We start from the raw sequence: 27,742 nt of genomic DNA, 5'->3' as shown, positions 1-27,742 counted from the left end.
CTATTCAGGGCAGATGCTATCTCCAGCCTTATGCAGTTTTCACTCAGCCGCTGACACATTTCCAGTGCTTTCTGCTTCGCGAAATTACTGGAAGGCATATAAGGGCCAAATTATGGTTAAAGCTACACAGAACATCAATCACATTTATTCAATTAAATAACTGTAATGGTGATACAGGAACTAGCTCAAAGTGTTGCCACACCTGGCAACAAAAAATAGTCACCATTGCCAGTTTGGCAATATCTCACCAATTTAGCAAGACAGTCATTTGCTCGGTGTTTAAATAGACTTGCCCCTCTTGCAAGCTTCACTCCTTTAGATTACACAGTACAAAAGAAATACAAAAATTTCATATATAATTTCACTAAAATTATGTATCTATGTACAAATTTCGTAATATCAATTAATACACTATAATTTAACTGTGTTGGCTTGACAAAATAGGTTGGGTGAGACATGAATCGTGCAGCAGAGACTTTTTCCTCATTCCTTTTCACTGTGCTCAACAATTTATGGCAGGAGAAAATTACTATCCAAGATAATATGTTAATCATCATTTGTAATTAACCGATTCACATTGTGTTTAATTTTGTGCATTTATATATTTATATATTGGTAAAAATATGAGCATTTCAAGGCTTAATTTTACTATATTTACACGATTTTATGATAAAGAAAGAAATAACTATTATTGGGCAATAACAGTTTTTATAATTATTTAATTGTATTTTATTGTATAATTTTCATTACAATGAATTCTAATATATAATAATTGTTATAATTGGTTATAATAATTTTACAATAATAAATAATAATTATAATGGAACACTGAGACTAAATTTCTTAATTAGTTACAATAATTATATGGTAAACGATTAATATAGTTATTTAATTAATTCTAATAATAATATTAAGCTGCTCAGATGGTATAGTGGTTAGGGGAGCCTGATTGCGATACCAAAAGGCCCTGGTTCGAATTCCAGAGAAGACATAGATGTAAAATTGGCTGTCCCTTCATAGGAGGTAACAGTGGCTCGTATATTAGGTGCATCCACTTCTGGCCTTAGGCCATAATATTATAATAAATGATTATAATAAATGATTATTATAATTCTTTTTGATTTGTGGGGGGGGGGGGACCAAATTTATTTTATAAAAAAAGAACAAGAATTATTCTTGCATAAAAGATCATAATATTGGCAAATATCACATTAAATCAACTATGATCAGGAAATACCCCGCTCAAATCGGTTAGATACCTGTTGATCTTTTTTTTTTTAACAAAGAATATTTCAGCTAAAAATGTAGTTCCACAATAAAACATTACATGCATTATTGCTTACTTTTTTTTTTTTAATTAAGCAATGAAATATGCACTGTTCATGTAACATTCGTACGTTATAGAGAACCCTTTTCAACATTTTTGGTTTCTAGCATTATACACCAATGAGAATCTTGCATTTATTTCTGCAAATACGAAATAAAGGTGTGAAATACAACTGACAGGATTGCCCCATGACACGGGGACTTCCTTCCTTCAATAATAAATTTCCTCCACCTGGAGAACAGCAAACTTTCACGTGATCTCCTCTGGCTACAGCACACGCTTCTGGCTGATGCTAGGTGTTTTGATAGAATGCCAGCCAAGGTTGCGATTGGTGCGGTCGAACTATACTCACATTACATTGTACAAAAAATTTTAGTAGAAGATGTTAGAAAAAACTTTTTCTTGTTTTGCTCCTTATACATTAAATGAACAGCAAAAATACAATTTCTGTATATTATAATTTAATACGAATGGCAGTACTTAATCCTGGTTTTTCACACTAACTGCAACTGCAGATGAAATTTGGCACTTTACTTATGGTTCTGAAACTATACAACAATCACCTGCTTGGGCAGAAGAAGGTTCACCACAGACACAGAAAATGCAGTTTAAAAAATATCAAGTTAAAGACTTTGTTGGTTACTTTTTTTAGGCTGAAAGGAATTTCTCTTCAGCTAGAAATGGTAAATTCCACATTATTTAAAACTTCTTATGGGAATTGCACACATTAGGCCTGAAAAAGTTCAATCACAAAACTGACTCCCACTACATGACAATCACAAATTTTTCTTGCTTTGTAGAACAAACAAACAAAAAAAAAAAAAAAAAAAAAAGTGACAGTTATAAGCCACTTAAGGAGAAATGTAACACTTCTAACCTTATTCACCAGAACTGGCACCAGCAGATTACTTCAATAAAACAAAATCTCATCTTAGAGGTTGCATGTGACTACCATTATTGCTGAAGAGCCAATCTCGCTCTTGCCCATGATGTGGGGTGAAATCTCAAATCGCATGCCAGTTTCATACTTGCATGGGAAAAGCAACATCTCATTGTTTATTTTTTTAAGTTCAACCAGCGTTACATTTTGAATATATATGCTGGTATTGGTGTGGATTGAAGGTTAGAAACTAGTTGTAAATGTTATGCGGTTTGGAATGGAAACAAAATTTCATTTTGTGCAAAGATCATACAGGAGTAACATTCTAAAATACACAATTGCAATAATATCACTGTAACTATCACACAATAAATTCATTTGTAATATATACAGTTTCATACAAAATAATGCATATATCCTTAGTTTGATTCTCTTTTAAATGCCAAGTGTCAGTATGTAATATGGAATTGCAGAAATAATTTTACCTCTAATGTCGATCATGCGCTGGCATGTAGACATAGTAATCAATGTGGTACACATAATAATTTTTTATTACCTCTTTTAAATCACATTTCAAGTCTGCATATGGGTACAATCTATTTCTATGAAATATCATTAACTATCAATACCTCACATGACCAGCATTAAAAGTGCCTATAGTACTGAAAAGATTTAATATTTGCAAAATTTACAGCAAAATTAGTTTCACAAAAGAATTAAGCATCTATCTGAACATGGCATGCATTATGTAGACTTCAAAGGTTTGTATAAGTTAAGGTTTCAACATTCGGTTTTGCACAAGCGTAGTCTTAAACACACAGCATATGTTTTTATCTTATGAAGGAGTTTATAACACAGTGATGTGAATACGAGATCTAAAAAAACTAAAAATATTTATTCAACTCATGCATAAAATGGGAAGTCAAGGATGACTCTGACAAGATTCAATGAACTATTACTGTTGTGTTTCTTGGATTTTGAAAACAAAAATGAGACCTGCCTTCTACAGAATTGCACACAATGGATCATTTTCTCACATATGGGATCCCACCATTTAAAAAAAAAAAAAAAAAAAAAAAAAAAAAAACAAGATGTGTATTAATGGAAAAGTTTGCACTCATAGCGTTCTAAACAGAGATTCCGATAAAATGGGAGGTACAAAACAATAGTACACAATGACAAAAGATAAAACAAAACAGGTCTAATACTGATGGTTTATTAAATAAATAAGCATCAGTTATTTTAGAATGCCGCAGGAATGATTGGCATAATTTTGATGAGATATCCACCAACTCTCACGACTCAATTGCAGCCAAATTTCATGGTCAACGGGATAATATGCAATTAACAAATTTTCTTTATAATTAATTTTTAAACAAATAATAATGAAATCAACTAGATGCAGAATTAAACTAAGGCATTACACAGAAATAAACTGTTTTGGAAAGTTCATTTAAAAGAACCTCGAAAAAAAATTTTAATTTCGATGATAATATGAACATAAGTCATTATTTATACTCGTAAAATATCTATCTGAAAAGCGCAACTTTCATTATATGATTAATCAAGTACATAAAAAATATATTATTTATCCCCAGCTCCTTTATATGAACACCAAAGATTTTGTCCATTTTCAGGCAGTATCAGCTAAATGGATACATATTGTTAACCTATTTTGAGTATTCAAGAATTGTCCATTAATTGATGTTTTGATTACACTTACCTCAAAATACAGTATTTAGACCCTTTAAGTACATTTTTTTTTTTTCCCTTCTTCTACAGAATAAATTCAATATGTTAAGTTAACACATGCATGACTGTCTTATAATCAGACTAACAAGATCAAAAACCAAAACAAAATACTCACTTATACATGAGAGGATGTGGAACAGCTCTTGGAAAATTATGAAGCGTCGTTGCAGTTAAACTAGAACAGAAAAAATATTTTAAAGATATGGTTTACAACTGAAGTACAAAGTACACACTTCATTGCTTAAAACATTTCAATCTAAAATGTAGAAAATCAAATACTTGAAAATACTATTTTTTCTCCATTTTTGTTCAGTTTTATTCATAATATTTGCTTTAAATATGACTTGTACACTGTGCAAAAAAAGGAACAGTTTTAGATCTCCCGTTGGGATTTCAATGACTGATGGATTCGCGAAATTCATTTTGCATTTTTTCATGTCTCGAATGCGCGACTTACGGTGTGTACGAGGTTTATATATAGCATTGTTCTAATATAGGTATTTTGACACAAAATCTGACTTTTTCTGAAATGGCATGCCATGTTTTTTCCATAATTCGATTCTAAGACTCAAATTATGCCAAACAGCCAAATTTTGTAAAAAATCGCACAAGTAGTATTTAAAAAATTAGCTCTCAAAATTTTAGCTCCTCAATGTTAATTGAATTTGATACCTTTTTTTTTTTTTTTTATTAATTTGCACATCTTTTATGGGTAATTTTAAAAATTTGCATTTTTAAATACTTTTTATAAATTTTTCAAAAAAAATTTTGTTTTATAACCTATAACATTTTTAACATCTTAAAGTAGATGTATTTCTAGGCACATCTGCAAAAAATTAACGGTTTTTTATTCAAAATTTTCTATGATGAGTTTACTTATTCGAGCATTTTGAAATTTGGCTTTTTTTTAAAGCGATAATAATGCCAAACATGGTTTTACGTACTTTGTTAAAATTATATGAAAGTATGAAAGACAACTTTTTTCGCCCACCTTCAATGAAAAAAGGAAAATAGGTTGCTATTAATTAAAAAAGTTCGCCAAGTAAATTATTCTGGGTAAAAACTGAAAAAAAAAAAATACACCAAGATAAATTTTTGAATTTCTTCATAAATTTCCCACCAAATTTTACAAAATTAAATACTCAGGCATAATTTAAGTCATAGAAAAAGTCTGATTTTGTGTCAAAATACGTATGCTACAATGATGCTATATATAAATTAAATATGTATCGTAAGTTGTGTTTTTGAGACATGAAAAATGAAATTTGAATTTCGTCTATTGGCACAGTATAACAGGAGGTATAGAACTGTGGCCCCCCTTTTTTTGCACAGTGTACAAATATGAGGCCAAACAGAGAGAAACCATAAGAAGGCAAGAAAATTTTGAAAACTGAGTCAAATTATAATATATCTGCATTACCATCAAATCAGACCCCTTTTCTGTTTATAAACCGATTCCATCTTGGGCTATACTTTGAATGCAAATGACCCTATGTCTAGCTTGTTCTGCAATCTGGTTGGAATGTTTCAAAATGGCAGCATTTCAATTTGGATTTCAGCCTCAGAAAAAAGGTCACAGAATGTTATAAAATTATAAGTTAAATGATGAACCACTGCAAGCTTAGATTTTATGAAAAACTGGTTACATTTTTAAGTGTGCATTTGCCGCAGTGAAGTAATTAACAGCTGAGGCCTTTTGCAATGAGCATCTTCATTTTACCAACCTTTAAAGATCACAAAATACCATGTTAACTGCCTGATGTGCGAAAACAAAATCTAGATGTAAAATATCTGATTGTAAATGGGGATCATCTGCACAGTCTTTATTGCACTCCAAACTTTCCTTAGTTCACTGACCTTGAAATTCAGGATCCGGCATAAGAATTATTTCTATGTCTAATGGTGACAGTTATAAATCAAACTCACCTACTACTCTCAAACAACAGATAGTACTAAGAAAGACTGCAATTAAAAAGACTGTAAATACTATTCAAACATGGTGCAAGCACTGGAATGCAGAAGACTACATTGCAAGAGTTGCAAATCAGATTCCATTCTGGTAAGCTTTCAAGGACCTAGTTCCTATTCAGATAAGCTTTTAAGTAAAAGTAACCAACCCTACACAGTCTGCCTTACCCTCTGGGGTATACATACTGACTTAGTATTTTACAATGGCAATAACACTCTGGGGAAACAATAACATGAGTCTGCCAGATTTCACAATCTTCCGCCGGGGTTCTGGCGGAAAGTTGTACAATATGATTGGACCAAGGGGGTACTGGCAGGAAGTCCTCAAGTTGGTGGTATCGGTAGCAGCCACAATCTGAATTCCGTGTAATTCCATCAGTTTGGGGCTGGCCCGTGTAGTACTGGCGGCGGCACTAATCAACAACCAAATAGATTGTCAGGCTTAAAATATGTAGCTATGCCCCTCCATGAGACCGAGAACCAGAAACCCAACCAGCTCGCGCCTGTGGGCCCAGGCGAGCTGGTTGGGTTTAGTGAAAACTTAAAATCTGTTCCATGTAAGTGGACTGATAAACATAAACTGACAAACGTACATCACAATAGGTGGTTTTTTTGGGCCTGTCTCCTGCTTGTGTTAGGCGTGGATCAAAACATGTAGTGCTCAGTTGCAGCAGAACATGAGATAGATGCATGTTACACAGTTTGCCTTTTGATCACCTTGGTATATACATATAAATACTGCTCATGTCTATTTAACAGTATTAATTTTAGAATAATCCAATAGACCTTTTTGATAATTGGTAGAATAATAAACTTGAACTGTTAGAGCTCAATCACGTAATTTATAAGATCTAATCTTACAACATTCATATCTCACCAAGTTAACACTTTGACAGCATCTCGAGAACTAACACAGTATTATACCCAGAACTTCCATTCAACAGAATCATATGCCACTCCAAACAAACTATACAAAAATGAGTCGCAAATCTTGGGGAGGGGGTGAAAAGAAGAAGTTCAGTTGTTATTTTATTAAAAAAGGCAGTCTCAATCTACTTCCCCCCTCCCCCAAAAAAGTTGAATGACAATTAATATTACAGATTTTGAAGATGACTGGAACAGCAAACAGTTTGGTCGAAGTTAAAAAATAAAATGGAGTTGGAAAGTAAAACCAGTAATTTCTGGAGATTCAATCTTTAGTATGTGTTCATAAAGAAAAAAAAAGATGAAGTCTTTTACACTTTGTGGGAGTACACCCAAAAGCAGAAAACTTTGCTCTGACTGAATATCTAGAAGAAAACCATTAAAAATGTTTATGATCGTGAAGAAGATGGCTATACATCTGATTGCCTTTAAAATCCAAAAGAGATCTGTTCAAAAACCATCAACCTAAGGCTGCTTTTTGCCAAATTTTAAATTGCTGTGTTTCTCTCCAATTTGGTCCTTTTTAATTACAGATTTTTCTCAGAACATTGAAAATTTCCAAAGAGAATCTCAGAAAATAATTGATTCTCAATTCAGGAAGTCCTGAATCTCAAGACAGCAAAATATTTAAGTAAAATTAGTAATAATCAGTAAAATCAATCACAATAAATTATCAGTTAGTACATGGCATTTCAACAGTCTCATCTTAAAGAAAATAAATCACTTCAGACATACTTTACATTTGGAGGAGTAAATCTCGGTGATAGATTTGGCAATGGAGGACCCCTTAATGGCAGTTGACCTAAAATTAAGAAAAAATAAGTAATCAAATGAAAAGATTTAATTCGTTCTAAAGATTTATTACAACTTTTTATGTAAACAACTAAATCAGGTATATTTATAAAATTAATTTAGTTTTAATTTTACAAAATAATCAATTTTTATGAACATTTAGCATAATTTTTATGTTTAATGCATCTAAAATTTAGAAAAGTATATATCCTTTAATCAACAAATGGACAATACAATTACATTTGTCAGCAAAAATTAATAGGGTTAACTGAGAAATATTAACTTAAAGTCCTCAAAACTCTATTAGACTTCCAATCTAGTTGTCACTCCATCTGAAAATGTATAACAGTCTTATGAAAATTTTAAATAAACCTTTTTAATATATACAGGGTTGCCACTCAAAGAGGAGAACGAAATTCCCTGACTTTTCCAGGTGTGTTTTGAGAAAATTCCAGTCTATCCGCATAGTGCATGTTGGCTGCACTGAGAGATAAATTAATTATGGTACCACTTGAAAACACAAAAATTTGCCAACTGCATATATATATAATCCCGAAAGCATTACTATTATAACTATAATAGGAGTTGTTTTCTCCACTGAAGATTGAGATTAGAATTTGCCCAATCTGGATTAAAAAATGAATTTTTTTTGCAGACATTTTGCAGCTAAACGAAAGAAAGAAATCTATTTAATATTTTTAAATAAATTCAGGTATTTTTATATTTATTTAGCTGCATACATAAGCAAAAATATGTGCATTAAATTTCGTGACAGTATGTCATCATACTGCTAGATTTAGTTTCAGAATTATGCCAGAGAAATTTGTCTGAAATTTGAAAGTATTATTAACTAATAATAAATAAATTTAGAGGAAAGAAGAACATTAAATGATATAAATAACATTAAAATGAAGTTAATTACTTAAAAATTGAATTACAATAATCAATGATATTTTGGCGAATATAGTCATATTAAACGTTAGCCTAAATGACTGATTACTATTTTTTTATTTTACTGCAAAATAAAAAATAAAGCATTTACTAAAATAAAAAATAATAATAATAATAATAATAATAATAATAATAAAGTTAAAAAGATTTTGCGGTAAAATCTTAGTCTTTGCCTTGGTACAATTTTGAAAAGTGCTGCTAACACCAAAAATGACCGTTTTACTGCCCAACACCTTCTTAAAAAGAGACAGAAAGAGATTGTTACTGCTTATCATAATGTCACCATATCCCATGTGTACTGTACATGGTGGTTAGAATAAAAAAAAAATATGTATTATTAAGGTAAAAAAACTTCTCTGCAATAGGAATGGCTCTGTCCCAACTTAGCTGCATATGTGCGAAATATCTGTCACCGAAGTTCGAACGTAAAGTTTATCAAGAGTACATAAAACGAATATCGTTTCAAACTTCTTTAAACTTGTAAGGTAAAGAAAATATTTTTTCACACGAGTAAATTAATTAATAGATTAGGTATTTTGAGCAAAAAAGTACGAAAATCTGAGTATAAATTATCGCGAAAGTCAAAGAACGTTTCTTCTTAACACATGCTCCACAATTTCCTATACACATTGCGAAGGGGGAAATTCTCGCCGTCAGGTTCTGTCGCGAAATCCCTTGGCGAGTTTTTCCCTCCGCTTTCTAGCAGCACTATAGCAAACTGGTTTACATTACGTCTATGAAACCTTTCTTTCTTTACATAGATGTTCTTACATTAGAACAGAGTACATGGGGACTATTTTAGCTTCCATGGTTATTAAGATTAAACAGATTTTGTTGTATACGAGAATGAGAAGATATTTTTTTAGTTCAACATGCACTGCACATGCGAGTCTTAGGATTCTCGAGGTTACTGGAAATCAAACTTGCCGGAAACTTGCCTTGCCTGTCTAAAAGGCAATCTGATTGAAGCTGCGAAAATTGGCTCTACGGCAGCCAAAGAACGTCTTCGCACCAGCTGCCCGAATGACGCTCATCCGATACATAATTCGCCAACAGAGTGATCGCTTCCAACGTTGGCGCAGAACTCGCTTTTTGGGAGGATCGCCATATGACATTCCCTGACTTTTCTGGACTAAAATATTTAAATTCCGTGACTTTTTTGGTCAATTTTCGAATTCCCCGACTTTTTCCAGTTTTCCCAGTAACGTGGCAACTCTGTATATATAAGACTGCCTTTAACAGAAGGCACATTTCACCACTAAAATTTACATATGATATATATATATATAAAAGACTGATTTTAATAGAAGGTGCAACTTGTGCATACAATCAAAACTTCACCACTTACAGTTACTGAGATAACATAACGTTGAATTTACAATTTAAAATGGGTTCATAGCCTGAGGCTGCACAATTTGGCCAAACTAAAGTGACTCAAACTTTAATTGTGCAATAAAATATAGGCGAGTAAATGGCTAATGCCAGAATGTTAACTGGCAGAGGTGATCAAAAGAAAGCTGTGAGGGTCACTGGAAAAATTTCTCTACCTAATTATTTAAAACCTTTGCTTTAAATGCTCATTCGCATCCTGGTGAGAGTCAGAGAAGCATTAGTACAGATCCAAGCCCTAACAATTTGTTAATTAACATAAAACAACTTCTAAAATCATTCTTTTCATATTTTGTACTCACTCAGAACCCTCAAAGGAAAAAAATAATTTTTACTCATAATAAAATTTTTACAGTCCAGCATTCTTATATCCAATAGGAATGCTATATGATATAGATACAAGCATGGTATTTGGAAGTAATCAGAAGTTTATGAATTTGCTTCGGGATCAACCTCATTACAGTTGAATGTTATATAACAAAATTCTGCTTAAGAAATAACAACTAATGATTAATCATTATAACCAATGAATTAAAGTGTTCCTTCTATCAAATTTCTAGTTCCATTTTCTGACAGCAAAATTTACTGAATGAATTAAGGAAGCCAGAGAGAGAGATAAACCAGTTGTGAGAAACCTGTATGTATCAAAAGAAATGGAAAGTGAAGAGAAAAGTTTTTAACTAATATTAGTTGGTTAAGGCTGCTAAAGCATTAAATACATTAGCAAAACTTACACAGTATAATAACTATTGGGTTGAAAGGAAAATCATGACACATTTTTTTTCCCTATGTTCTTCCCAGGTCATTTATTCATATAAGGAACAATGAGCAGTTAATAGTACATTGTCCTCTTTGCTAGATAACTGTTTGCTTTCTTTTTAACGGGCTTCGTAATTCCTCATTAACAAAAAAAACCTGGCTTTATTGGCAAAAAGCTGGACAAGGTGCTGATTTACAATCAGTCTCATTTGATTTGAAGGGTATACCACGAAATAAATTTTGAAAAGAGCAAAACAAGTGAAAATCTGATGGCACAAGATCATGCGAGTATGTTACATGTGACAACACTTTTCATCCATACTCCAGTAATTTTTGTCAATGATCAAACTTATGAGTGGTCTTGGTTCCAACCTCCTACCAATGACCCAAAAAATCATTTCAAATGTTTGCTGTCCCCAACCAGACAGTTTCAACGAATCTATCTTCCAGAAACTTCCTGAGCTCATTAATCATATAGGAACTGCATTTCATCCCAATAACACAAGACCACATACAAGTTTGATCACCTGACAAAAATTATTGGATTTTTGGATGAAACGTGTTGCCACGCATCATACTCACTTGATCTTGTGCCCTAATACTTTTCACATCCTTCATTTTCTTCAAAATTTCTTTCATAGTATAACATTCAATTCAGATGAAGCCATAAATCAGCACCTTGTTTACCTTTTCCAAATAAAAAACTAGGTTCTTTAGTAATAATGAGGATTAGTGAACCTCATTATTGTAAAAGAAAGCAAACGTTTATTGAACAAAATGGGCAATGTACTATCGACTGCTCATTGTTCCTTTTATAAATAACGGACCTTTGAAAAACATATGAAAAATAAGTCATGGATTTTCAGAAGACAACCCAATATAAGTCAGTCACAATGCTGTTCTGACAAAAGAGTGAATGTACAGTAAGCAGATTCACAAACATATTTGTTTACAAATAATAAATCACATATCTTGGTTTGTGAGTACAATTTATTTCGGAAATGTATTCACAATCCAAAGCACTTATATATCAAAATAAATTTTCCCATACGAAATAATGGAAATTCATTATTACCCTAAAAATAATCATATTAAACGCAAAAATAATCATATAAAAATTATTAAAAACATACAATACACGAATACAAAACATAATCCATAAAGTAAAATACATAACACAAATTAATCAGCATTTTACTTTTGAAATTGATCATGACTAACTACCTTAATCACTGCTCTCTGCTGATGCTTTTTATGTGCATGACTTTAACAACAACTATATCCAATGGCAGTTGTTTTGCCCCCCCCCCTTTTTTTTTGAGGGTTTTGCCAAAATGTGACATTGGATTATCATTATAGAGACTCATTGCGTGCACTGTTGCCCTGCTTTCTTACAAAATTTTGCAGTTTCTGACATTTTACCCATTTCTCTTAATCTTATTTGAATTAACCACTTGCGCTTAAAAGACATGCCACGCACGTTGAGATGCTTTTGTCTCAAACCGCGAGCGACTAACGCCACGTCGATAGGCATTTATGACAAAAATGAAAATAATGTGGTGCACACGTTGCCTAACAACGAGATTGTTTATTGAGTTACAGCTCTGGATTGCACTCGCAGATGTGGAGCAGCACAAATGAGACACTTTACCGCTTGTTATATTGTAGTGCACGGCACCGTAACCGTGAAGTTAAAAGCAGCGCAAGTGATTAAAAAAAATTTCCATCTTTTCCTTGTCAGATGATTATTAATTTTTCTTTCCATTGCTTTTATTTTCCACATTTTCTTTCTTAGAAGTCATAACTGTAGTACAGTAATTAAAGACCACACATGCAAGAAGAAATCACCAAAAGTTTCCAACCTTGATGAACATTCGGTGACATTTTGCTTTGATAGCTGCATAAGTGATCTGAACCCTATAACGTCACTGGCCCCAAATGTAACTAACAGCATTGAGAAATTGAAAGTACTCAAAATTTCTCGGTGGAAGGGTGAGAGAGCATCATATCTCAGTTTTCAGCTGAGTTTGGAGTATTGAGAGACATCCATGTGAACTTTGCTCTTTACATGCACTTTGCAGTGTATTGTTTAATATTCTTAGTAGTTTGAAGTAATAACTACTGATTATGCTCTGTCATGCTCAGAAGTGCTGTACGAGTATAACTGTGAATTGTTTCTTTTTGGGAAAATAAATTTTCTCAAGCTATCATCAGTTCTGTGTGCATTCAACCCATTATGAATCCATACACATGTAACAAATTTTGGCATCAGTTGGATTAAATGCCAGTGACAAAAGCGATGGAGAAGAAACTAAAAAAACTGTTCAGTCTTTGTTGCATTTACAGAAGAAATAAAAGTTAGCTCATCTGTTAAAGAGATTAATGCTGCTCAAGAAAAGATTGAAACAGGTCAAGAGGAAATAAAAAGAAAAATTATTCCCTTAATAAGAAGTTCAATTCTAAACAAGGCAGAATAAACAAGGTTGAAAATAAAGTTGGGAAAATTGGAGAAAGAACTACTGCTGTTGAACAACAAATCACTGATAGTTTTTGCTGCTGTCTCCAAGAAATCTGACGGCTTTGAGTAATCCATAGCAATAGCTGGACACAATTATGATGCGTTTAAATTTGTACTTATGTCCTTTTGACCCCCACTAAAGCTATTCAGATTAGATGGAAAGACCTCCTGCCAAGTGTACAAGACTCAATTCTCTACAGTGGCAAATGCAAATCAATGATATTCTGAAATAAAGTACTGCCATCTCAGTGCTTCTCTGAGTGCAGATGCAATGAATATCATTTAAATTCTTCCCGAAATTAGACTCTAGATTTCGAAAATCTATTCGATACACAGGAGCTGCACTTTGGGAAGAAGTGTTTAAAAGAGCAATAATCGGTTTGTGTGCATTCAATACATTCTGAACCTGTACATATGCAACAATACCTTTCAAGAAGCCAATAAAGTAATGAAGTATTCAATAAAGTAATGAAGCATTCAATGCATTAAAACTTACCCATTCTGGGAATTGGATACTGCAGGAATGGTGCGTCAACTTTAACATTCTCTAGAAATACAAAAATATGCCAATAATGATCATCACATTTTTAGTTTAATTTACAATACATTAAAGGTACGTGCTTTGTTTATAGCTAACCATCTAAAATCTTACTGCCAGCTACTTAGTTTTTAAATACAGCCAAGCAACAACAGCTCAAATTTTCAGTGTACCTTTTCCGCTGATGTTATTTTAGGTGTGGTGTATTTAATTATGGCAAAGCACACTAGGGCTATCTGCCTAAGGGGAGGGATGCCTTCATGGAGGACTTTATAAGGGAAACTGGCTCGTATACACGTTACACATGGGGAAAACCCCGAAAACACCCATGCAGCCAGCCCGTTCGCGGGATTTGAACCTTGGATCGAACTACCAGTGTTCAGCAACTTTACCGCTCGGCCGTTGGTGGGCCGATGTTATTTTTAGCTCAATATTGATTAAATCAGAGTAGTAATTAAAATCACAGAAGTAACATCACTTGCTATTATAATTTACTATAACAGAATATCCCATTTAAAATTAAAATAGTTTTAACCTGGAAATCAACAAAAATTTTAATCTTTTAATCTGTAAATAAGCAAAAATGTATATAAACTATATTGAGAAATAATTCAAAACCAAGAATTTATATGACAAATGGCAGGGGGAGAAAGGAAAAAAGGATTCAAATTTTAACAGGGTTGCCACTCAAACAGGAGAATGAAATTCCCTGACTTTTCCAGGTTTTCCAGGTGTGTTTCAAGAAAATTCCAGTCTATCCGCGTAATGTACGTTGGCTGTGCTAAGAGGTAAATTAATTATGGTATTACTTGTATTGTGTAGCAAATTCACTTAATTATTCAATAAATCCCAGAGGACATTTATTCTTAATTATTCTTGGTATACTTTGTTTGATAATTTTGTTTAGTTTTCCACTTAAGAAACTTAATAAAATTTAAGATATATATATTGGATAACAAATGTATGTTTTATTTAATTATTACTCATGATCATCACCAGTTCAACACGAGGCTAATCCGGTCCTTATAAATCACAACGCAATGCTAAATAGTTAGGTTAGATTTTAGGTAAATTTAATTTGTGTGAGGTATGTTCTTAAAACCTTAACACTTGAAAACACAAATATAATTATAATAGTTGTTGTTTTCTCCACTGAAGATTGAGATTAGAATCTTCCCAATCTGGAATAAAATAAGGCTTTTTTTGCAGACATTCTGCAGCTAAACGAGAGAAAGTAATCTATTTTAATAAATTGAGATATTTTATATTTATTTTGCAGCATACATAAGGAAAAAATATGTGCATTAAATTTCGTGATGGTATGTCATCATACTGCTATAATTAATTTCAGGATTATGCCAGAGAAAATTTCCTGAAATTTGGAAATATTATTTACTAATAATAAATAAATTTAGAGGGAAGAAGCAACATTAACTTATATGAATAACATAAAAATAATTACTTAAAAATTGAATTAGAATAATCATCTATATTTTAGCGAATATAGTTATATTACATGTCTAGCCTAGATGACTGATTACTATTTTTTTATTTTACTGCAAAATGGCAAGGTATTTATTAAGGAAAAAAAATGGTTTAAAAAGATTTTGCGGTAAAATTCTATGCTAAAAAATGCGGTAAGGCTTTGGCACGATTTTGAAAATTGTCGCCAAGACCAAAATGACCCGTTTACTGCGCATCAAGATGTCGCCAAATCCCATTATTATTCTAACCAAAGAACGTCTATGTAAAGAAGAAAAGGTTCCATACAAGTAAAATGCTATTACGCCGCTAGAATGCGGAGGGAAAATTTTCCAAGGGATTTGGCGACGGAACCTGGCGGTCAGAATTTCCCTCTCCGCGATGTGTACAGGAAATTGAGAAACGCGTGTTAAGAAGAAACGCTCTTTGACAAAAAGAAAACTACGAAAATCCGTTTTTAAATTATTGCGAAAAATCCTAGAAGAAACGTTTTATCAAAGGACGTTTCTTCTTGGATTTTTCGTAATAATTTTAAAAACGGATTTTCGTAGTTTTTTTTTTTTTTTTTTTCCTCTGAAAATAACTAATCCATGAATTAATTTACTTGCGCCAAAAAATATTTTCTTTTCCTTTAGAGTTTAACCACTTGCGCTAAGACTAAACTTCACGGTTACGGTGCCGTGTGCTACAATATAACAAGCGGTAAAGTGTCTCATTTACGCCGCTCCGCATCTGCGAGTGCAATCCAGAGCTGTAACTCGAGAAATAAACAGTGTGCACCACGTTATTTTCATTTATGCGATAAATGCTTATCGACGTGGTGTTCACGTCGCTCGCGGTTTGAGACAAAAGCATCTTGACGTGCGTGGCACGTCTTTTTAGCGCAAGTAGTTAAAGAAATTTTAAACGATATTCATTTTATAAACTCTTGATAACATGACCTTCGAACTTCGACACCGGTTTCGAGCTTTGGTGACAGATATATCAGACATGCACAGCTGTTTCCCTCTATGATGGAACGGAGCCACAGCCACGTCTGTTGCAGAGAGGTTTTCCTTCTTTACAATACATATTCTTTGATTCTAACCTCCATAGTACCGTATACTAGGATTAAACCCATTTTGTTTTATACGAGAACAGGTACTTTCTTTAGTTCATGCACTGCACATGCGATTCTCGAGAATACTGGAAACCAAAAGTTGCTTTGCCTTTCTAAAAGACAATCAAATTGGAGCTGCGAAAATTGGCTCTATGCCAGCTACCCGAATGACACTCACGTGATGCATAATTCGCCAAAAAAGTTACCTCTTCCGACGTCGTCGCAAAAATCTCTTTTTTTTTTTTTGCGGGATCGTTGTATGAACTTCCCTGACTTTTCCAGATTTTGACAAAAATACTTAAATTCCCTGACTTTTCCCTGAATATTTTGGTCAATTTTCGAATTCCCTGACTTTTCCCGGTTCTCCTGGTTTTCCAGGTAGCGTGGCAACCCTGTTTTAATGGTTGCTCAAAAGATTTCATTTAGCTTCATATGGCTTAACAGTATAGATTATCAATAGAAATGGAGAGGTGGAATTGCGAAACATTTTATACAATACTACATTAATATATGCTTAACAGCATAAAATGCACATTTAACAAACATTTAAATAACGTAAGAATGTTCCATATCTTCTGCATATTTGAAAAGTGAGAAAATATATAACGTAATTCTATAAAAATATTGAATGTTTTTATAATTAGATATATCATGAATTAAATGCATTTTTATTTTTAAAAAAGTAAGAAATATTTTTAAGAGCTATATGTATTGCTTCTAAAGAGCTTAGCTTGTTAATTAATAACAGACAAATTACATTTGAAAGATTAATATCTCACATTTTGCTGAATGGCAATGTACTCGAATGAAAAATGAAACAATGCATTTACAGTAGATGACATTTAAAGCAAATCAATACAAAATCATGTTTCGAGACTACCTCTTGGGCTAATAATGAAAGAAAGTATAACTGGCAAAATAAATTTTAGATAATGACTATTATCTTTCAAGTGACAAGATATCTAATACAAACATCTTGTCAGTCAAAATGCAGCAATAATACAGGAATGGGTCAAAATGCAAAGTTAATGACAATTTCTTGACATATTTTAGCTTCTGATTACTTTTTATGAAGCTTTTAGAAAGAGCAAATTGTATATGAACAAATGGCAGAGACCTGAACAACTCAAGCAGAATGTCCATACAGAAATTTGATTGTTACAAACTAGGAAGAGGTGCCAGACTACCAAACTCAAAAATTGAAAGACTTCATGAAAACTATCAATCAAAATTATTTTTTAATAATAATGATATATAAGAAAGTGATTATTTAAATGATTAACTAACTCAAAATAGCATCAAATTAATAATCCTATGAGGTCACTACTTGAACGCAAGTAGCACAAAATGTCGAAATATTACTAGGGCTGTTCAGAAAGTATCGAGACTGAATTTATTATGCAAAACAGGTTTTGAGTCAATCTCCTTCGAAATATGCTCCAATGGCAGTAACACACTTGGCCCAACGATGTTTCCAGTCCTCGAAACATTTTTGGAACTCCGACTTTGGGATGACCTGAAGCTGCTGCATCGAATTCTATTTTACAGTCTCAATGTCCTGAAACCAGTGTCCTTTTAAGGTGTTTTTGATCTTGGGAAAGAGGAAGAAATCTGGAGGTGACCTGTCCGGCGATTAGGGAGGATGTGGTACTTGGGTTGCTCCGTGTTTTGCCAGGAACTGCTGCACAAGATTGCTGGTGTGCGCTGGGGCTCTGTCATGATGAAGCATGCAGCTAGAGGACGAGCACAACACCGGTCGTTTTCTGCGAACAGCCTCTTAATCTCCTCATGTCGTCCAAGTAGAATTCCTTGTTCACTGTCTGGCCCTGGGGAGCGTACTCATGATGAACATTTCCATCTGCCTCGAAAAACACAAGCAACATGACTTTGATCTGGCTTCGCACATGCTGCGCTTTCTTTGGCTGAGGAGACCTGAGGCTTTTCCATTGTGACGACTGCTGCTTTGTTTCAGGATCATATCCGTAAATCCACGACTCATCCTCAGTGATGATGAGCTTCATGAACACCGGATCGTCACTTGCACTTTGAAACAAATCAGATGAGATTGCCAGTCTTTGGAATTGCTGATCCTCAGTTAGGAGATGCGGCATAAGCTTTGCAGACACTCGGCGCATGTTCAAGTCCTTTCTCAAAATTTCATCACATGATCCTATGGAAACGCCACACTCCTGTGCAATTTCTCAGACTCTTAAACGACGATCAGAGCACACCACAGACTGCACTTGTGCAAACTTATCCTCATTGCGAGAGGTGGACGGGTATCCAGAACGGGAATCACTGTCCACCGATTTCCGACTCTCCTTGAATCGCCGGAACCACTCGAAAAACCTAGCACGACTCATCACCTCATCTCCAAATGCTGTTTACATCATCTCGTAGGTTTCGGTGCCCGTTTTACAAAGGAAAAATTGACGCAGATTCGCTGCTTCATGTTTTCAGACATTTTCTGTTTTCGACGAACGCACGCAAACACTCCACATGAAAGAAGTCAGTGTGACTGAACAGCACGCTGTATAGACCTGCCGGTGAAACATGTGCATGCATGATGTGCACAGTCCCACCGCTACGGGCTTTCTGGAATAAATAGAATAAATTTGGTCTCGATACTTTCTGAACAGCCCTCGTACGTACATATACATTTATTTATTAATTGTGCTTTTCATTTCAGTGAATAATACTTCAATCAACTTTGCACAATTGCTTACAACAGCAGCAAATTTTACTTTTATAAAAAGCAAGCATCATAATTTTAACCGAATTGCTTTCTTTTATTAGAAAAAGATTTTCAATAAATTTTTAGACACACATATGTTTTAAGAACATCAGTTCTACTTCATGGAAAATAAAAAAAATCACAATCACAAAAGGCACCTATCACAAATGTACTACATTTCCATAATCAAATAATTAAAGGAAAATCTTTGCAAACTCAACTGAGACAAAATATTAGCCACTTTTAAACCATGTGTCATAGTGGCTCAATAATGAAATAATTTCATTTTTTTTAAATGGTAAACTAAGGGGATAAAACGGGGTGACTTTAGAATCACAGGCCAAGCATTTAAAAAAAAAAAAAAGAGAGAAATATTAAGAATGACAGAAATATATTTTAAACTGCTATGGAAGAAGCAGAACTGAAAATCACGACTCTCCTGCCTAAGCTGAGACGGCAGTCAATAAAATGCATGTTTCAATGTAATAAAATAAAAGTGCTGACGTTGGAATAGATTTCACCCTTCATAAATTTTCATATCTTGCACATTTATTGTTAAGTACTATCATCCAAACTGGTTTATTAACATTAAAGTTACTGACGAACACCTCGATTCCTAGTTTCAGCCCACACTGCATTTCGATTTGCTTTTCCCAGAAGTCTAAGAACTTGGAATTTGCAGAAGCAGTCTGTATGCTTTAGAAATTTGTTTTAAAAAATAAACAAATATCCTATACTTAAGTTTACTAACAAAATATCCTATATTAAGTTTACTAAATGGGGGAGGGAACTACTGTTAAATTGTTACACAAATTTATAATACTAATGAAAAATGTGCTTACCAAGCATTGGCCTTTTCAAAGATCTAAGATGAGAATCTGAAACTCCACCTAAACCATTACTCTAAAAAGAAAAAAAAAAAAAAAATCATAGTTATAATGAAAATTTAGAATTGAAATGAGAATTTGGTTGTTCATATATTAAAAACATAACAGAATGGGAATTTTTAAATCAAAAATAATAAACAGCAAAGCATCTCTGCTAGGACTGTTTCTTAATGTCCCAACATACTTCCACTGCTTCAATTACAGCGCAAGAATTAAACAATAACATAATTAGCAGATTTAATGATATTGAACTAAAAAATTCAGAATCTAACTTCGAGGTTATATATATAAAAAAAAAAAAAAAGAAAGAAAGAAAGAAAGAAAGCCCTGTTTCGCTCATTATTAATTTTGGAAACTGTTTCTCTTTCTCAAAATTATAAAAGCCAGATTTTTTTCTAAGCACAGACAGCCACCTAGTGTGCCAAATTTTTGAAGAGCAACAGCTAAATAAAGGTCAATTATGCTCTGATTTATTATTATATTTAATTTACATAAAGTGCCAATTGCACTTATTGTCTAGAACACTGAAACTGCTGGAGCTAGGTTTGATAAAAATCAAAGTCATGTGGCGTTCCTGCTCCTTTCTAAAAACTGCACAGTTTAAATACATGAAATTCTCACCATAATTAAAAGAAAGTATTTACATAGGGATTTTATTCCCAAACTCAAGGAGTTCAAATATCAAGTTTCTTATCAAAAGTCATTTTTCAAATCAAACTTTTAGCATGTTGATTTTGGTCAATTATTATTCCTCCTTCCTATCAAATCTTTTAATACTTTATGTTAAATATTCAGTACCGTGAAGAACAAATATATTATGTTTGACAAATTTTTTAAACATAATAAAATTCTAGAGGAAACAATGCTTAAAATCCTAATTTTTAATAAAAGAACATTTAAAAGTAAACACATACGAAATTGTTCAAAATAAATTACCTGATTTCAACTAAACATGATTACATATCAATTATGGATGCATTAATTTGAAAACACCATACGGAAAAGAAAATCTTCAATTTATGTCTTCAAAGAAATGTAGATCAAGAAAATCACATTTTTCTTAATACAACAGCTTTTTCTTGAACTGCATCAGTTCAGCGGACACAGGACAGGTGAAAGTGAGGAGGTTACCACAATTTCACCAATAATTGCATAGGTATAGTCCCAGTACACAAACTGCACAACTTCAAATTTTGATGAACATCCCTGGAGATTATTCCAGGAACTCCCAACCCTCTTCTAAGAGCTCTTGAGGGAACTTTTGGCTGACCAGTCTTTTAAGTTCCCCCATTCCAAACAGGTACTCTACACTTACATAAAACCATGAATTCTCTGAGAATAAAAACTGGACCCAATGATACATGAGCAGGACTGCTAATCTCTATATTTATCTAGGAACTTGGGTGTTTCATACTTCGACCTCCTACTTGACTAGAATTAGTTTTTCCTTTGAAGGGATTTTAAAAACACTGCATATGTGTCACATTTGCCTGTAGTCTACATGATTTTCAAAAGAACAGAAAGATGTGCAAGTGTTCTGGAGATCACTGTACTGTTTCCACAGCAGCAACAGTGCCATCAAAAAGCACAGTGCTACCTACCGCCTCTGGACACAGTGCAAAAAGGCGTGGTGGAGCAATTAGGGCAAAAAAAAATTATTGTAATTTTGTTATTTTTTAATGTAACTGAAGCAAAATGCTAAACTGAAAGTAAAGGACATGATTATGAGGCCCAGCTTTCATAAAACCGCTCACATTTAGAGGATTAACATTGCACAAGATCAAAACATTGGCATGGCACGAAATTAAAACTGGCAGACATGCGAATGACAATAATTACCAACATATAATCCACACAATTAAGGAAATCTTGACAATGAATAAGAGAATCAATGCACATATTTCACTTACACAGAACTGTCACAATTATACAATTGACAATGCATAAGACTGATACCAGAAAAGGCCCAGCACTGCACAGAATTGATGACAGAAGAAACTGGTATCAGATCAATACAGCATAAGATCATAAATCCATATTAGCACAGCATAGATAAGAGCTATAGTTAGCAACAATGCATAATTAAGACAAAAAATTTGATTCAATTATTATTTAGTTAGGCATATTGCCTAGGATTGATAAAGGCATAGGATCCAGTCTTGGATCTAGCTGCCAAAAACCTTATATCTTCATATATTAATAATTTTACATTTATAGCATATAACAAAGAGTTAAAAGTATAACCACATAAATAAGGATACCATTTTAAATTTAAAAAAGCCTTACATTAGCAGTTCCTATAGGAGACATCATATTTGGCCGCATTAGAGGTGAATTAAGTCCAAGATGATTAAACACGTTTGGAGGGAAATTAAGCCTTCGATCAGAATGCATATGCCTCTCAACTTCCTCCCTCGTCAACATTCTATCTTTATTACTTTTGTTTTGGTTCTGGTTCAAAGTAGGAAACTGTGACGATGTTACAACATGATTGGTAAAGTTCTGATGATTAACACTATTTAACTGAGAGACTTGAGGCCATTTACTGCCAGGAGGTGCTTGAACACGCTCTGGATTTGAAGATGCTAATAAATTCCTTTCCAACTCTTCTGCTCGCCATGCTTTACAGGGAATAGAAAAAACACTATCACTGCTTGAATTCAGTGCTGTGGATGAATCCTATAAAAAGAATGATTTAGACAGTCAGGGACAGTTTTGTTTAATTCATTGCAAAATATTTCAGGAGTGAAAATACAGTCACAATAAGACAATTAGGTTCAGTTAAGATGCTTCCCTTCTGACAGGTATAATGTTCAATATCATTGTTTATTTATGTTCTAGGGAAGTAGTTATCTTGAGAGGTTTCACTAAAGCGGCCACCCTGAAAGCGTTGTTTATTATAATTAAAATTAGTAATTTTTGTTGTAATAAACACATCCAATTATTTTTACTACACTAAATCCAATCATATACTATATAAAACCTCACACAAGGCAGCACTATATATAACAGCTGGTCAACATGTTCAAGAACAAATCCCTTTCACCAAAAATATCAACAGAGACATATAAATAAATAAATATTCAGATTTTTCAATACCAACACAGAAAATTTGGTACTTCTTTATTATAGCAGCTCCACTGTAGGCAATTTTATATATTTGGCAATTTCAGATTTGTGCCGAGATCTCCAGTATAATTTCGCCAACATTATTAAGCACAAATGTAAAAATAAACAACACAATATACAATAACAAAAATAATACATGTTTTTTCCTAAGAATATTTTTAAGAATCCTTCTTATTTTATTGCATGTAACTGTTCCAGTCAACTGCAGCACTTTCACACATATTAAGCTTGCTACACCATTTTATGGACATCAACTCCTTTGCCTAGGAATATATAAATCTACTAGCAGTGATAAATGATATTTTGGAATAGCCAAACCAATTTTCAAAATTGAGGCCCTTCTTTTCCAATTTTAATGCTGTACCTACAAATAGTTTCATCATTTCACGTTGTGGCCTTTTTTGCATATTCGTTTCTCAGACCTCTTTCTTAAAAAATTATATGGCACCCACCTTATTGGTAGGTAAATTAAAGATTGCTAACATCATTGTCACCAAAAAAAAAGAATGAATATAATTTTAAATAAACAATGCAAATTTGAAAACCTGATAAAAAATTAATAACACGAGAACAAGCGGCAAAAGCAAGAATGTAACACAGTGCTAATATATGATTACATATATTAACACTGTGTTACATGGCAAGGTATAAGAACAAGCAGCCAGATTTTAGCAATATATCTTGGTTGATTACTGATTCAATCTCAGAGGCTGCTACACCAAAGAAATATCGAAAATTCAAGAATAATTACTTTTCCAAATTAAAAAAATTTTTAATTACCAAAAATTGTAACAAAAAAATTTCCAAATACGAAAAATTGTATAGTTTTAAAATAATTTAAACTATGTATGATCGATAATCACATAAATGAAATAATAAGTACTTTATATGAAGCTGAAGCAATCAATAGTATGGTTAGAACTTGTGAGTACTTAAAATAACTATGCCTTCAAAATATTAGTAAAAACATTAAACAAAAACCTCATAATAGCCCTTAAATAACAGCATGTTTTCAGTTCCATAATTTTTCTCTTGAATAACCATCAATGTCAGTGGCAGGCAGACAAAATTTCTCATGAAACGGGCAATATCCACAATTTTGAGAAATAAAAAAATTAAATAACCCTAAACATGCAAAATCGCTCAAAACATTAACAAACAAAATACTGAATAAAAAATAAACATAATAATAAGGCACAGCATTTATTGTCTCATACAAAGCTAGCATAATGACAATTGTGATATGTCCATTTTATGAGAAAAATTTAATAATATATATGTTCTCAAAGATTGGCAACAAAGACACTTCTTAAATCGATATTTCTTATTCATATTGGATGGCAAGATAAAGCAATGTTGAATGGCATTTTGGCATACATTTAAAAAATAACGAAAGCACTTTTTTTTTTTTTTTTTACTTTACTATGCGACAACACATATTTCATATTTTCCATTAAGAAAGAAAATGAAAACAAAAATAGTATTTTATTCTTATTTATGCGAGTTTAAAAACACAGGAATAAAGACAAAACACTTCCATTTAAACGGATTTTAACTGATACTGATGGCCAATAACCACTTATAGTCAAACCCTGACTAACTGGGTTAATACTAAGGTGGGGGGTTAATATCCATGGCTACTCAGAATTGGGATTATTACGACAATTTAAAAACAGAAACAGGAAAATAACCCATATTAAAATTAACAGGAAAATACTAGCAATAATTTATTTCTATTTTAAACAGTTTAAGCTTGAGAACAGGCTCATTTGGTTACATAAATTAAATCAATGTCTAAATCAAAAACACACTGTAAATAATGGGAAAATTAATATTGTTATAAATGAAGAAACAAAATTATAAATGACATTAGAGAAACAAGTAAATTCTCATGGATTTTTTTCACATTGGTAGTGTCAATTAATTAAATGATATTGTAATGATAATGAACGCATTCAAACAATTCGGATTTGCTTTATGATTTATGACTGCAACTAATTAGAATCTTCAAAAAGAAAATAAAAAACAGAAGCAAAATATATAAAGAGCTTGCTAACAGAAATATAAGTATTTCTATTAATCTAAACATTAATATAATTACATATATATAATTTATACTTCAATACCGACACAAAGTTGAGACTTGTATAAAATTTACACGAGTCTAAGCTGTTTTTGCTTAATTTCTATTTTTGACATTGGCGTGTATCTCTTCTACACATACAGCACATACTAGAGTAGCATTTGCAAAGTTGCTAGAAGACTGTGAGTAATTGTAAAAACCTTCAAAGCATATTTGAAATCTGTGCATAGAAAATAAGCATTATTTACTTCTGAGAGACAGCTTCTATTGGCTGGACCTATTTGTGAATTTAGAATTTCAAAAGATATAGCTTTTTTCTTCATTTTGTGTATAACCTTGGAAACAATATTTAAAACTCCATCCATTTTTCCTTTACTTTCTGTATTTTCTCTAGAAAACTTGCTAATATGTTCATGGTTTGTGACAGTAATTTTTCTTTGTTCAGCAATAAACAAACTTAAAATTTTTTAGATAAGATCCACTTAATCATCCCCAATTAACTGACAGTGGTAGCTTGGAAATGTGTTGTTCTTGTCTCTTACAATAGAGTTCTTGATTTCAAAGTAGGCATTGCTAATAAATTTTTAAAGTAGGTCATTCTATTTTAATTCTTCATTTAATAAAATAACCAAGAACTACTTCTTAAATTTAGAAAAATTTGATCATGTCTGAAACCAAAAATATTCTTCAAATTAAATACAAATTAGGGCTAGAAAGAAAACACTAATATTAATTTTTTACACATGTCAATTGTCTATTTAATTAAAAAATTAAAAATACATACCAAATGAGAAAGGCTACTAGAACTACTAAGTGACTGCAAAATTGATGAAATTCCACTATCTTTAGGTGTTGTGCTCCATATAGAACGAGTTTTCGGAGAGCCCTAAAAAAAAATTTGTTTTCATAAAGCAATAACTCTCAGATTTATGCAACAGATATATATTTATAAACAGCAATGTATTATTTTATTTGTTTACAAAGGTAAAATTTACTTACACAAATTTCTGTCTCTAAAATAGCAGGGGGAGGAGGAGAAGGACCAAAAACTGAGCCTAGACGGGACTACAAAGAAAAAAATAAATAAATAAATATATTTTGTTACATTTTAGATACATGAATTATTTTTATAATAAATTAATAAAAGTAGCTGAAAATTCTGCACAAACAATAATAAGCAACTGTTCCTCTAAATTTGCAATTACATATTAGTCAATTTTAAAAAGTCATTTGTTTTAATTATAAATAACCTCATAAACAAAAATATCCGAATTTCAAATAAATACAATGAAGCCACAGTTCATGAATTTAATTCATACCTGAAGGCATCCAAAATGTTAGTAAACATAAACTACTTTTCCCAAAAGGAATTAAGGTAAATGGATTAATTCGTTCTTGAACCACAAATGATTCATCGTGGTCTGGGATTATTTAAAATATATAAATTTAGAATTGACAAGAGCACATTGTACACACATTCATAACATGAAAATACAAGACAAAAAAAGTAAACAAAATATTAGATGAAAATTTGATTTTTTTCACTGGTATCCACATGAAGAAGAGATCATTATATAAATTACGTGATGAGAGAGAGAAAAAGGTTATTGATTGAATGAAAAATCCTCATCCCTAAAAATATCAAGTAACTATCGTCTTAAATCTGCTTGAGATTCACTAAATTGAAAATTTATCCAACACGACTTGTCGTCTATTTTTAAAAATGTTTCTAAAGTGAAACATTGCATTATCATTGAAAATGATTTTCTGTAGTTTCCTTTATCAAGACGACTTAGCACCTTACCCCATTTTGCTTGAATTTCACAGATCAAAGAATTACATTGATCTCTCTTCTTCTCTTCATCTGAAAACACTTCCACATATGACTTTTGTTGCTGCTGCTGAAGATGTTGCAGCTATTTCTAGTTGAATTAATTTTTTGTGGCCCTTTAACTTTTCAATGTTTTCAGTGTTAGCTTTCAAACCCATGGAGTTTTCCCTAGAAACCCAATATCATAGACGGCAAAAAAAAAAAAAAAAAAAAAAAAAAAAAATCTTTAGCATAAAACCCCTCAAAATCTGTGACCATAATTCCATCTTGCTAAATACATAATCTTTGTTGACAGTTAAGTACTGGAAAATATTAAAATCATGTTTCTATAAGTCAGTCACTGAATGTTAATTCTGTTATCAAAGGTTACCTCAAAAAAACCTCTGATATAGAATGTAAATGATTTGCTGCCGGTTTGAATGCTCACAACTGGAGACACTTTAAATCATTCTAGTTTTTTTTTTTTTTTTTTCAGATAATTTATTTATGGACTGATTTGTTCACACTAAGAGGTTTCACAGTATATCTTATTTAACAATTATATCGCCAAATAGTCCAAAAAAAGTAAACAAAATATTAGATGAAAATTTGATTTTTTTCACTGGTATCCACATGAAGAAGAGATCATTATATAAATTACGTGATGAGAGAGAGAAAAAGGTTATTGATTGAATGAAAAATCCTCATCCCTAAAAATAT

General features: G+C 32.3%; 1 protein-coding gene across 2 annotated transcripts in view; it reads right to left on the bottom strand.

The window, feature by feature from the left end:
- The window catches only part of Patr-1 (Protein associated with topo II related - 1), a 64,704-nt gene that overhangs the window by 22,769 nt on the left and 14,193 nt on the right, over positions 1-27,742 (bottom strand). Inside the window, exons 5-11 of one of the 2 annotated variants that reach the window (XM_035361462.2) lie at positions 26,212-26,277; positions 25,997-26,098; positions 22,287-22,679; positions 19,956-20,016; positions 13,757-13,807; positions 7,587-7,653; positions 4,075-4,134 (exon numbers count right to left, since the gene is read on the bottom strand). In XM_035361462.2, the coding sequence (XP_035217353.1) occupies positions 4,075-4,134; positions 7,587-7,653; positions 13,757-13,807; positions 19,956-20,016; positions 22,287-22,679; positions 25,997-26,098; positions 26,212-26,277 (800 nt within the window). The remainder of the gene's footprint in view (positions 1-4,074; positions 4,135-7,586; positions 7,654-13,756; positions 13,808-19,955; positions 20,017-22,286; positions 22,680-25,996; positions 26,099-26,211; positions 26,278-27,742) is intronic. The other variant, XM_085822826.1, reaches the window with a different exon arrangement.

This window comes from Stegodyphus dumicola, chromosome 8 (assembly GCF_044657685.1).
Source record: "Stegodyphus dumicola isolate Sdum_Otavi_A_Nest chromosome 8, ASM4465768v1".
Lineage (NCBI taxonomy): Eukaryota > Metazoa > Arthropoda > Arachnida > Araneae > Eresidae > Stegodyphus > Stegodyphus dumicola.
The sequence above is the reverse complement of the archived record's forward strand: the minus strand, read 5'-3'. Positions and strand labels throughout refer to the sequence as shown.